We start from the raw sequence: 13,523 nt of genomic DNA, 5'->3' as shown, positions 1-13,523 counted from the left end.
GATTTGGACACCAAGGAACTTGAAGCTCACAACCTGCTCCACTACAGCCCCGTCGATGAGAATGGAGGCGTGCTCGGTCCTCTTCTTTTTCCTGTAGTCCACGATCAGCTCCTTTGTCTTGATCCCGTTGAGGGAAAGGTTGTTATCCTGGCACCACACGGCCAGGTCTCTGACCTCCTCCCTATAGGCTGTCTCGTCGTTGTCGGTGATCAGGCCTACCACTGTTGTGTCATCTGCAAACTTAATGATGGTGGAGGAGTCGTGCCTGGCAATGTAGTCATGAGTGAACAGGGAGTACAGGAGGGGACTAAGCACACACCCCTGAGGGGCCCCAGTATTGAGGATCAGCGTGGCGGATGTGTTGTTACCTACCCTTACCACCTGGGGGCGGCCCGTCAGGAAGTCCAGGATCCAGTTGCAGAGGGAGGTGTTTAGTCCCAGGGTCCTTAGCTTAGTGATGAGCTTTGAGGGCACTATGGTGTCGAACGCTGCGCTGTAGTCAATGAATAGCATTCTCACATAGGTGTTCCTTTTGTCCAGGTGTGAAAGGGCAGTGTGGAGTGCAATAGAGATTGCATCATCTGTGGATCTGTTGGTGCGGTATGCAAATTGAGTGGGTCTAGGGTAGATCAAATACAGAAGGTGCGCTGGATTTAGTTTTGGGACAAAGCCTAGTTCATTGGTTCCATTGTACTGGGCAAACTAAATAACACAGCGGAAGTATTTTAAATATTTGACATACGGTATGTATTTAACTAAATGTATAGTCTGAAATAGCCGCGTCTCACTACGACAGATTTTATTTCTGAAAATGTAATCCAATACAGAAGGTATTGTCCAGTAAATTTCAACAAACTGCAAGAATTGGACACATCTGTTAGACACAAAATAAATAAATAGTTGGTTGAGAAACTGCATAGATTGATCACCATCATGTGACCAGAGGACTCCAGACTTTAGCCTAATGTATACCTTACGCAAAATGGCCATTCTGGGTCCGTCGGCAAACGTGCAGCCCTGCAATTTGTAACTCAACGGAATAACTCAGGTTTGCCATTTTGCGTAGCTAATTGTGTTCTTGCGTTGCATACTTGTGCAATGTATAAATTAGGCTTTATAAAAAGACTGCTATGCTGCAGCGTTAGAATTGTAAGTGTTGTGTAAAATTCACACTATTGTGCATCATCATACCCCAGTTAAAAATCACATGTCAACTTAACTTGTCTTAAGTGATTTTATTTCATACCGGTACATTGAAATCAAGATGAATAATATGGGGCGAAAAACACGTTACAGCCATACCAATCTGCTCTATAGGTCTAAGAATACCTTTGGCAATCACAATGACTGTTTGGTCCCTGGCTTGAACACAACCATTCAGTAATATTTAAAGGTCTTTTCAACAATATGGCAACAAATATGGCAACATTTAAGGCCCTGGTTGTGAGCTACAACATGATGATTGAAGGCATTTGAACACGAACACTTCACTTTCCCCAAAAATAAACCTCACCTAACAGAAGCCTTCAACTTAACCAATTCCTTAATTAGACGGTAGTTTTGTCCTGAAATTTTAGCAACTTCTGGGATGGTGAAATTGGCGACAAAAACTATGCACCAATTAAATACAGAGTGAGGCGGGATGAAGAGGCAGCTATCCAATCAGAACAGTGAATCGTATCAGTAGTGGCGCAGTGGTCTAAGGCGCTGCATCGCAGTGCTAGCTGTGCCACTAGAGATCCTGGTTCGAATCCAGGCTCTGTCGTAGCCGGCCGCGACCGGGAGACCCATGGGGCGGCGGCGCACAATTGGCCCAGCGTCGTCCAGGGTAGGGGAGGGAATGGCCGGCAGGGATGTAGCTCAGTTCGTAGAGCATGGCGTTTGCAACGCCAAGGTTGTGGGTTCGATTCCCACGGGGGGCCAGTATGAAATTTAAAAAAAAATAATGTATGCTCACTAACTCACTAACTTTAAGTCGCTCTGGATAAGAGCGTCTGCTAAATGACTTAAATGTATCATGTTGTGGCCTAACATCACAGCTTGTGCTATAACTGTAAAAAGATAGCAAGGGAGCACCAATGACATGTTTGGCACAACAACAACAAAAAATGGCTAAACCAACATGAAGGGTGAGTCTCAAATGTCACCCTATTCCCTAGTGTATAAGGGAATAGAGTGCTGTTTGGGACTCAGACGATTACACAGTCCCTGTGAAGTACCCTTGATTGACTGTGCCACTACAATACAACATGTCTAACTTAAAATAACTGATGGAAGAAATGCATCATCATAAACCAGTCAACTGAACTAATGATGAAAGATCGCAAAACACTGTGGCAACTTCTTCACAAACGGCCAGATTTAGCTTACCAAGCACTCTCACTGGTTACCAGTTAGCACCGATGCACAGTTTGCACCCGATGTAAGACAGAGTTAAAGCTAATATCTGTTTAAGTTTCCGTTTTCAAACATCTGGCGTTGGGAAAGTTCAGCAAAATCAAGGTTCAAGAAAACACTTTTTTTTTTTTAAATAAGGTGGTTTCAAATGCTTTACTCAAGAGAAAATAAAAAAACCCACTACAAAACATGTAATGCATTATTTTAGGTTTACTGAAAAGAATAAGGCCATTTTAACTTTCCCCTTCAATGGAATTGTTACGATTTAAGAGCTTACATTCAGCAAACATTTTGAGGCTGTCAAAAGTTCAAACTATGAAAGAGGATAAAAGTAGATTTTTAAAAAAAATCAGTAGGCTTCAGTACATCAACTACAGGAAGACATAATTGCCCCTAAAACAAGGTTACACAATTTCAGGGGACCAAATTATTTTCATTTGTCATGTAGGCTATACCTAATAGGGTAAACATTTTTATTTTTGTTCTTGCAAAAAAAGTTATCCCACAGTGTGCCTTGACACTGCTTACCAAGTCTATCAGTCCATCCTCAGTGTACAAAACAGAAGCTGGTAAAAAAAAAAACACAATTACATTCTGACCAGCAATGTCTATGCTTGAGTGTCTTTCAAGCACCACCGTGTATAACTTCTGCACAACGTTAGTCCCTTCAGTCTTGTTGATGCGGTAGAGTCATGACATCATCCCGTCACTGCTCAATACGAGGAACGTGCTTTACTGTCGTCGGTCAGATGATGTTCCCTTTCTGGCTTCAACACAGCGGTAAAGACAGACCTCAGTGGGCTTAGACAAGCCTTGTTGCAAAATGGACGCTAGGCTAAACCAAGAAGTCACTGGAGATATCGTCACGCTGGTATTCCGCTAGAGTTTCATACAGCGGTCGTATCTGTATCACTGGGGACAGGTTCACCTGCAGGATCCTCTGGGCCTTCCTCCTCAGCTCCTCCACCGTGATGCAATCGTCCACTTTGATCACCTTCCACCGCAAACTGTTCTCGTCCAGACGACACTCCTCTTGACGGTTCATCATCCACAGAGATTGGTCATCCCTCCAGGACCGTCTGTGGTTTGACACGTCAGTCTTGTAGTTGTAAACTCCTCGGCCGTTCTGATACATCACGGGGGCAGAATCTCCGATAAGGGCTCTGTTCCATTCCGGACAGGAGGCATGGTACCTTTGACCAACCAAGGCAACTGCTTTTGGTGTTCTACCTGCGTTCTGCGAAGGCAGTAACGGTATCCCTGAAAGTGTTGGAGGTTGAGAGTGAATCTGCATTCTCGCAGTGTGACCCCTCCTCAAACCTGTAATGTTGGTTAGTTTCAGGTACTGTTGCTGTACCTGAGCAGGTTGAATAGTCAGAATGGGAGGTCTGGAAAAGACAGATCTTTTGTGAGATTCTGATGCGCTTGCACTACTCCACGATGTGTACTTGTTAGACTCCTTCTTCTTCTTCTTCCTCCTTCCCCTCTTCTTGCCTGGCTTTGGACTCCTGCTGGCCATGTCCATAGAGTACATCTCTGCTGTACAAGATCTGTAGCTGTACACATCTTTGCTTCGTAGCACTGTGGGCTTGTGGCCCTCTTTCTTAAGCCCTTGCAGAAAGGATACCAGTTCCTCTGTGTCTGAAAGATCCTTTGACATGGGGTTGAGGATCTGTAATGCCTCGAAAAGGACAGTCTGTCCCGCTGAGGCAATTCTGGACCATGAGTTGACGGCCTTCTCCACAACCGGTTCTGTGTAATTCATGACATCTGCCTTCAGGTGAAACCATTTGAGAGCAGTCAGTTTTTCTCTTCACCCTGTTGAGAGAATGTAGAGAGTAGCAGTTTCCAACAAATAAAACAAGACAAACTAAAAACATTGCATGCTTACTGATGTAATGGATGGTAAGGGTCCCTAATGGAATCAATTCTATGTGGGTGGGCCTCTGATTTAGACCTCTAATAACAGTGGCATAAGCTGCTGCAACGTGGGCAGCATCTGCATAAACATCTTGGCAATGAGCTTGGAAAGTGGAGACGTCACATCCCAAGTAAAAAACGTAGGCTAATCATTAGTGGAGACATCAATTTTGGTGGCTGCATTATGTTTGCTTGTTATGAGTGAGTGGTGCAGTGGCTAACTAGCTGTAAATAAGTGAATTGTTTCACCCCACAACCAAAGTTAGCACCAAATGTATTTACAGTTAGCAACCGCACCTACACTATTTTGAAAGCTACCATAACATTGTGTCAGTTAGTGCGTTTCCAGAAATTAGGAAGTGTTTCCCATTTCTAACCGTATTAGCCAACATTTTTGGCTAGGTGGAGAACTGCCATGTTGCTTACCAGTTATTTTTGACAGAGAGGGGCATTAAGAGGTCTAGCCTAAAAAGGGATGACTTTGGACTAGTAACAGATGTGTTTTGCTTCATTTGAAGTAGATTCCGTCAGACCTTGATTCCCCCTACCAGAGGGGGCGCTACTGTACCGACTCTCCACATAGAACGTACAAAATTATGAAGTTCCTCAAATCAAAAATTGTTTTGATTCTTGTGATTTACAGCAAAGCATGCACTGCAGTCCCACTGGATTCATATTGTATAGCCTTACACTTTGTGCGACTGAAAATCAGTAGGCTACATTTTAATGGAAGACGATACATTGTGCGATTTGAACATTGCTGACAAGACATTTTACAACCAGAGCTGAGAAAGTTTGAACTTTATTTAAAATTGTTACTGCGCGATAATCAATCAGGGGAGGGAAGCTCTTGGAAGCCAGTTTTGACAATGTGTTTCACAAAAGAATGAACTCTACATCTATCAATTTAAACTGCTCAAAAAAAGATGTACAAGTGTTATTAATCTGTTAAAACAAAAGTTAGCAAGGGGCCTCCCAAGTGGCACTGCATCGCAGTGCTTGAGGCGTCACTACAGACCCGGGTTCAACTGGCCATGACTGGGAATCCCATAGGGCGGCGCACAATTGACCCAGCGTTGTCCGGGTTAGGGGAGGGTTTGGCCAGGGGGGGGGCTTTACATGGCTCATCGCGCTCTAGCGACTCCTTGTGGCGGGACGGGCGCCTGCAGGCTGACCTCGGTCGTCAGTTGAACTGTGTTTCTTCCGACACATTGGTGCGGCTGGCTTCCGGGTTAAGCGGGCGGGTGTTAAGAAGCGCGGTTTGGCGGGTCATGTTTCGGAGGACTCATGACTCGACCTTCGCCTCCCAAGCCCGTTGAGGGGGAGTTGCAGCGATGAGACAAGATCGAAATTGGGGGAAAATGTGGAATAAAATCAAACGTTTGCAGATCTACAGTACCAGTCAAAGGTTTTAGAACACCTACTCATTCAAGGGTTTTTCTTTATTTTTACTATTTTCTACATTGTAGAATAATAGTGAAGACATCAAAACTATGAAATAACACATATGGAATCATGTAGTAACCAAAAAAGTGTTAAACAAATCTAAATATATTTTATATTTGAGATTCTTCAAAATAGCCACCCTTTGCCTTGATGACAGCTTTGCACACTCTTGGCATTCTCTTAACCAGCTTCATGAGGTAGTCACCTGGAATGCACTTCAATTAACAGGTGTGCCTTCTTAAAAGTTAATTCTTAATGCGTTTGAGCCAATCAGTTGTGTTGTGAAAAGGTAGGGGGGGTATACAGAAGATAGCCCTATTTGGTAAAAGACCAAGTCCATATTATGGCAAGAACAGCTCAAATAAGCAAAGAGAAACGACAGTCCATCATTACTTTAAGACATGAAGGTCAGTCAATATGGAAAATGTCAAGAACTTTGAACGTTTTTTCAAGTGTAGTCGCAAAAACCATCAAGAGCTATGATGAAACTGGCTCTCATGAGGACCGCCACAGGAATGGAAGACCCAGAGTTACCTCTGCTGCAGAGGATAAGTTAATTAGAGTTACCAGCCTCAGAAATTGCAGCCCAAATAAATGCTTCACAGAGTTCAAGTAACAGACACATCTCAACATCAACTGTTCAGAGGAGACTGTGTGAATCAGGCCTTCATCGTCAAATTTCTGCAAAGAAACCACTACTAAAGGACACCAATAAGAAGAAGAGACTTGGGCCAAGAAACACGAGCAATTGACATTAGACCAGTGGAAATTTGTCCTTTGGTCTGGAGTCCAAATTTGAGATTTTTGCTTCCAACCGCCGTGTCTTTGTGAGACGCGGTGTGGGTGAACGGATGATCTCCGCATGTGTGGTTCCCACCATGAATCATGGAGGAGGAGGTGTGACGGTGCTTTGCTGGTGACACTGTCTGTGATTTATTTAGAAGTCAAGGCACACTTAACCAGCATGGCTACCACAGCATTCTGCAGCGATACACCATCCAATCTGGTTTGGGCTTAGTGGGACTATAATTAGTTTTCAACAGGACAATGACCCAACACACCTCCAGGCTGTGTAAGGGCTATTTTACCAAGAAGGAGAGTGATGGAGTGCTGCATCAGATGACCTGGCCTTCACAATCCCCCAACCTCAACCAAATTGAGATGGTTTGGGATGAGTCGGACCGCAGAGTGAAGGAAAAGCAGCCAACAAGTGCTTAGCATATGTGGGAACTCCTTCAAGACTGTTGGAAAAGCATTCCAGGTGAAGCCTGAGTGTGCAAAGCTGTCATCAAGGCAAAGGGTGTCTATTTGAAGAATCTGAAATATAAACATATTTTGATTTGTTTAACACTTTTTTGGTTACTACATGATTCCATATGTGTTATTTCATAGTTTACAATGTAGAAAATAGTAAAAATAAAGAAAAACCCTCTAAAACTTGACCGGTAGTGTATATGCTATCAAAGTAGCCTATTTTGCATTGATAACCATATATAATCTCATCGACTGTTCAACCCATAAACCAGCCTTATAAGAATCTCCCAAAAAAGTATTTTGTTTAGCAGTAATAATTTACCAGATTATAGGCAATTCTGAAACTGTAAAAACACCTTCTAGCCATGTGCTTTTTCTCTGAGCAAAAATGATGACATTCTATTTTTAGCTGATATGGGCGCGAACACATTCAAGCAGCATATTAAAACTGGGATATTGTTGTAGGGTACACTGGCAAGTGTAAGAATATTTGCCAGGGCATATTATTGAATTATAAATCGTATTATTTCACATGGGCGAGATGTGACAAGTTAAAAGGCTTGCACCTGCTTTAAACCAGCTAGTAGCCTACAGCCAACTTCAGCCACAAAACGAGGTAAGGTAAAACAAACCTAAACTTTCATCACATGTAGCTACTACTCAAATATGCAGTTGGTTTTCTTTGATATTAGCTAACAGTGGTGATGATGTTTTCACCACAAATGGGAGGACAACAACAACATCTCTGCTATCGCCCCCTTGTGAATGTTGCTATTCGGGGGTCTAGGAACACATGGACCGGCGAGGGTATCATGTTAACAAAAGGTGCCCGTTGCTCCAAACAATCTCACTCCACCCAAGCGCACACACGGTAAATGACAGAGTGATCTGTGCATTGGGCCTTAAAAGGACTTCAGAATAGGAGCAGAAGCTGTCTACGGTTGTGTGCCTCTCTCCCTCGAGCCAAGCGGCTTTGGTTGGCTAGGTAACTAAGAGCCTTCCTCCATGTTAGCTCACGTTAGCTTAGCAAACAATGACTACGTTTCGATGCACACTAATAATTCGATATTAAACTGATTATGGCAGTAGGCAGAGTATGGCATTAGTCATGTAAACACCTTACTGCTTATCTTAAAATCGGCGTACGGTCATAATCTTAGTAAGCATACGCCGATTAAAACACCTGGTTTTCTGAGCAATCTTTCACATTATTTGGACATGTAAACAGCTTAATCGGCGTTCCAGTGGTGTATTTGATCTGCACATGGGTAGCGCAAGCTTCCCTCTTATGCGCGAGTGAAGTGAGTTCGGAAAAACTTAAAGTATGCATCTTATAGTTCACATACACACTTTATATGTCCAAACTCAATTAAATAGTCTTCGCAAAAATAAAAAGGTCAGTGTCAAAACGTTTTAAACAAACTATTACATTAACCTGACTATCCACAATAATGCTCAATGTCAATGTTTTTTCAGAGCAAGCCAGACTGTTTTTGCACCTTGTCCTCAATCTCAAAATTTTTAGATTCTCACAGCCAAAGCAAAGCGCTTTTTGACTGCCAGTGTTGATGCCCAACTTCCTATCGAAATGAATGTGCTCCCTAGTCTGAAACAGCCTTTATTACTCAGAGGAAAAGAAACACAAACTTCACATTAGCACGGGAAAGCAGTGGGTGCGGCCTGCCCCATGACAGTCGAACGGTGAGATTTAGAAATGTTGCGCTAAGTAATATAACTAGTTACTTTCTATGGAAAGTAAAGCCTAATTTATTCCATATGTACTTAGGCAAGAACGCAATTAGCTTAATAAAATTGTGATCCTGCGTGGTTTCGTGTAGTTTGAAATTAGGCTTAAAAAGGTAACACATTAGCCTACTGTTCTTAGAAGTAACAAGACATCTGTATTACTTTTTACAACTAATGACCCAAACACTGGTAGTGCCCCTTGTGGTAGGGAGGAACAAATTCAGACAGCCAATCATTTGTTATCCATCTTTTCACCCAAAAATTTATTCTTCAGAATTTCTCTTCATTTCAGGCACCCTTTCCCCCATTTCTTGAGTGGGTATAAACATTTTTGGTTAGATTCAATTGAAATATGACCAAATAATCTTACTAAGAAAACAAAGGGGTTTACATTGAGTTAAAAACAATGAAAATCTATTTTATTTTCAAAGAAAACCTCAGTAATAAGACTTCCCACAAAACTAGCTAGCGTCTTCAGCCGGGCCACTAGAATACCCCACTTCGCTCCCAGTTAGCCGGTCACAGTTTGCTACGCTATTTGTGGTGTTTCCTTACGCTTTCTCTGCGTTCAACGCGAAGATGGCACCGACATTTGGAGGGAAATGTCATTAGTTGAAGCACGACAGCGACCAAGAAACACAAACGGCAAAAATCCAAATGAAACCTTACCTTTCAACGGTCCTAAGCAAGCATCATTCGGTCTGGCTGCAACTGAAGTCTAGATTAAAATGGCTGCCACAACAGTTGTGCGAATTGACAGTTAGTGAAAAGAGGCGGGGCTTTAGAGGGAGAAAAAAAGGAAACTGGGTGGAATGAAAGCCCATATAAGGAAGAAGGGGCGTTATGTGAACGTTCCCATTCGGTAAAAAGACTGTTGTTTTTTTTTGTTCGGTTCGGTGCCCGTTTTAGGTTTGTTTTTGAGTTCCGATTCTAGAATCATTTTCTCCGCGTTTCCCTCGCTAAGTATGCCCTCGTTCACTCCCCTTGCGGATTTGAAAGCGTTCGATAGGCGCATGGACGTCAGAAACAAGATGGCACGTTCTTCGATTGCGCTGGTTCATTGGTTATGCTGATAAGTGGGCGCCCAGAAAGAGTTTAGAAAATACCTGCATCTTGAACACGTAGTATATTTGTTATTAAACATGTACACACAACTCGATATATTATGTTATGTTATTAGGTAACTCTTGTTTCAATGCAAATTAATGGCAATTCTGATATATGGATTTATTGGGGTCATCTTTACATCAAAGGGTATATATATAAGTACACTAAGAGGTCTAACTGTAAGTCGCTCTGGATAAGAGCGTCTGCTAAATGACTAAAATGTAAATGTACCATAACGGTGGATTCTCCATGTCGTGTTGATGACAAGTCATGCAATTCAGGGGACAATGTTTTTTTTCTTCTTTTTTTTCTCCCATAATACATCTGTGAATATATTTGCCATATTGCATACATTTATATCTAATGATACACATCATGAATGGTATTTACAGACTAATGAGGCATGCATAGCTTTAGATTTGGTATTTACAGGCTTTAATGAGGCATGCTTAGCTTAACATGAGCATCTTTTTATGGTTATTTTTGAAGGCTCTGGCACGTTGAAAGACAAAATGGTTACAGTATTGCCACAAGAAAGATAGCAAGACAGACAAACTGAAGATGGACTCTCTTGTACAATGCATATTCACACGAAAATGTATTGGCATAAATATGTTATTTTTTTACCAGTTCCATTTGAGGACAAAAATGCTGATAGCTGCACCACAGAGGTTACATAAAAGCTGTGAAGACATCTTCGATGTTCCGATCCAATGGCACTTTGGTTTATGAACTGATATACAAAACAATGATTGATTCAACAATTCAAGTTTTTCAATTAAAATTATTATACAAAATTCTTGCTACTAACCAAATGTTATACACAGTATATGGGGCATACAAATATCAGCTATGCAGATTTTGCTGTGAAGAGATCTATCTATTTTGGTATTGTAGCTGATTTCTGGTCACAGGTTCAGGAGTGGCTAAAAAATCATAACATTGTTCCAAAATTAACCCTACAAATAGCACTGTTGGGTGATCTGGAAAGCCATAGTCAATCAATCAACAACATAATATTACTTTTAGCAAAAATATTCATTTTTAAATCACAATCTGTTGATAATATGCGATTAGAAAGGTTCGGAATCTATGTAAGACATCACAGCACAGTTGAAAAATAAATGGCACAAGGAAATCAGGAGAGGGTGATCTATGGAGATAGGTGGGATAGGCTGAGAGAAACCGAGGGGTGTATTTAATCTGTAATAGTTATTAATCTGTGATTGTTATTAATCTGTAATAGTGGAAAATAATATACTGTATATTATGTGTACCGGAGATATATGAATCCAAATGTTCATATAAAATAAAAGTATGTTACGTGATATTATGTTTTTTTTTTTTTTATACCATGAATGTAAAAATGTATTTGGAACGAAGTTCCTTTTGTCCTTTGAAGAGATGGGGTGGTGGATGGGCCAACAAACAACAACTCTAGAACCAACCACAACAAAAGTATTTTGGGATGCAAAAGTTTGATATGTATCTTGTTATGTGAATGAGAGTCTATAAACTGACTAGTGACCTATGTTAACTTCTTCTATCCACCAAATGTTAAAGTGATAAACTGCAACTTATTTTAAAGGCATGTACCAAATCGCAGTGACTCCATCTATCCTATGATTGGCCATTCAGTAACCAATGGAAACAACAATGCCTTGAAATCTCTGTTCTTCACAGTGAAATAAAAAAGAGATTGGGAGATTCTCAATTGGGGGAAAAGTCTGTCCTCCCCTCGACTCCTCCATCACCCGGAAACCGATAAGCGGTCGAGTGGTCGAGGAGAGTGTCAATTAGTTAGTATGCGAACAAAGAACTGTTCTCCACTCCTCGATAGCCTCGTCTCTTAAAGGATACTCATGAGTATCATTTTTGCAGCTAGTGTGGACGTTTTTAAAGATCCGCCACACCCACTTTGAATTAGCTGTTTTCTCGAAGGAGAATAGAATGCAGAAATTTAAAAACAATATGCTACTTATCCTTTTATCTATAACATGTCTTGCACAACTAGCTACATTTGTTTTTATCACTTTACACATTTATTTTGGGATTCGACCCCTGTAAACATAATTTGCCTGATAAAAAGTCCCTGTAAGTCGTTTCTGGTTCTACTGTCTATAATGCAGTCATATATTCCGTTATTTATTATGGCCTTCTTACTGTACTCAATCTGAAACTACTAATCAAATCACTAATCAAATTGATCAGCAGTTCTATTCTCTAGTGTCACATGACGTTGTTAGATATGAAGGATTCTGGGTGGTAAGGGTGGTGACTGATTTGGGGTGGGTGTTGGAGGGTGGTGGGGGGGTGGGGGTCACAGTATGGGTTCAGTGTGTATGCTGAAGAGGACAGCGTGTGTGTGTATGGAGAGATGGGGTAGAGGGGGTGTTAGGATGAGGCTGGTGCGCGCACACACAGGTCTGGCAGAGAGCGTTCATCTCAGGGGTGTAGGTCTGTGGTGTGTGTGTGTGTGAGTGCATTTCATAGTGCTGAAGGCGATGCACGCACACACACACTCACTCCCGTATACAAGCCCATTTGTTTCCACGTTCCCTCCTTGCTGCCTCTCCTCAATTGACATTTAAAATTTTTCAAAAAGAGGGAGAGGAGAGGAGAGAAGGTGGAGAGGAGGGAGGAGAGGGGGAGGAGGGAGGAGGATGGGAAGGCATGAAGGAGGAGAGGAGGGAGGAGAGAGAAGGGAGGAAGGAGGAGAGAGAGGAGGGAGGAGAGAGAGGAGGGAGGAGGGAGGAGAGAGGAGAGAGAAGGGAGGAAGGAGGAGAGAGAGGAGGGAGGAGAGAGAGGAGGGAGGAGAGAGAGGAGGGAGGAGAGAGAAGGGAGGAAGGAGGAGAGAGAGGAGGGAGGAGAGAGAGGAGGGAGGAGAGAGAGGAAGGAGGAGAGAGAGGAGGGAGGAGAGGAGGGAGGAAGGAGAGGGGTGGGGCGAGGAGGAAAGGAGAGGAGAGGAGGTATTGACTGACCTTCACGCTTATTTGAGCTGTTCTTGCCATAATGTGGACTTGGTCTTTTACCAAATAGGGCTATCTTCTGTATACTACTTCTGTATACCACCTGGCACAAACGCATTAAGAAGGAAAGAAATTCCACAAATTAACTTTTAAGAAGGCACACCTGTTAATTGAAATGCATTCCAGGTGACTACCTCAAGTCACGACTTCCGCCGAGGCTGCCTCCCCTCCTTGTTCAGGCAGGTTTCGGCGTTCGTCGTCACCGGCTTACTAGCTGCTGCCGATCCATTTATCATCACTCCACTTGTCTTGTCTAATTAATCACACACACCTGGTCCTTATCCCCAATTAGTCATTGTATAAGTGTTCCCTCTGCTTCCTTGTCTGTGTGGGTGATTGTTTGTAGTGAGCTGTGTGTAGCTCGGTTCAGCTACCCTTACCTTGTTGTTGCCAGGGTAGATATTTCCCCTGTGCCTGAGTGTTGTTGTCGCATGCTTGTGCAACTGTTTATCGACGGAATAAACTCTTTGGACGCGTATTACTCTCCTGCGCCTGACTCCTTCTATCACACGCATCACAGAATCACCCATCCGCTATGGAGTCAGCGGGAGAAGAGTGCATGCCTGGAGTCGTGGCACGGGTCCAGGAGCACTGCACGATGCTGGCCAGCTTGGGGGAAGCGAT

General features: G+C 42.6%; 1 protein-coding gene across 1 annotated transcript; it reads right to left on the bottom strand.

Moving 5' to 3' along the window:
- Positions 1-2,741: 2,741 nt before the first annotated feature.
- On the bottom strand, positions 2,742-9,761 carry LOC121577868. Its single transcript, XM_041891816.2, has 2 exons — positions 9,433-9,761; positions 2,742-4,215 (listed from the first exon to the last, which is right to left on the bottom strand). The coding sequence occupies exon 2, from the start codon at positions 4,160-4,162 to the stop codon at positions 3,233-3,235; it is 930 nt and encodes a 309-aa protein (XP_041747750.1). The 5' UTR covers positions 4,163-4,215; positions 9,433-9,761; the 3' UTR covers positions 2,742-3,232.
- Positions 9,762-13,523: the final 3,762 nt, after the last annotated feature.

This window comes from Coregonus clupeaformis, chromosome 12, assembly GCF_020615455.1.
Source record: "Coregonus clupeaformis isolate EN_2021a chromosome 12, ASM2061545v1, whole genome shotgun sequence".
In the NCBI taxonomy this organism is placed as follows: Eukaryota; Metazoa; Chordata; class Actinopteri; order Salmoniformes; family Salmonidae; genus Coregonus; species Coregonus clupeaformis.
This window is presented reverse-complemented; position numbering and strand designations above follow the sequence as displayed.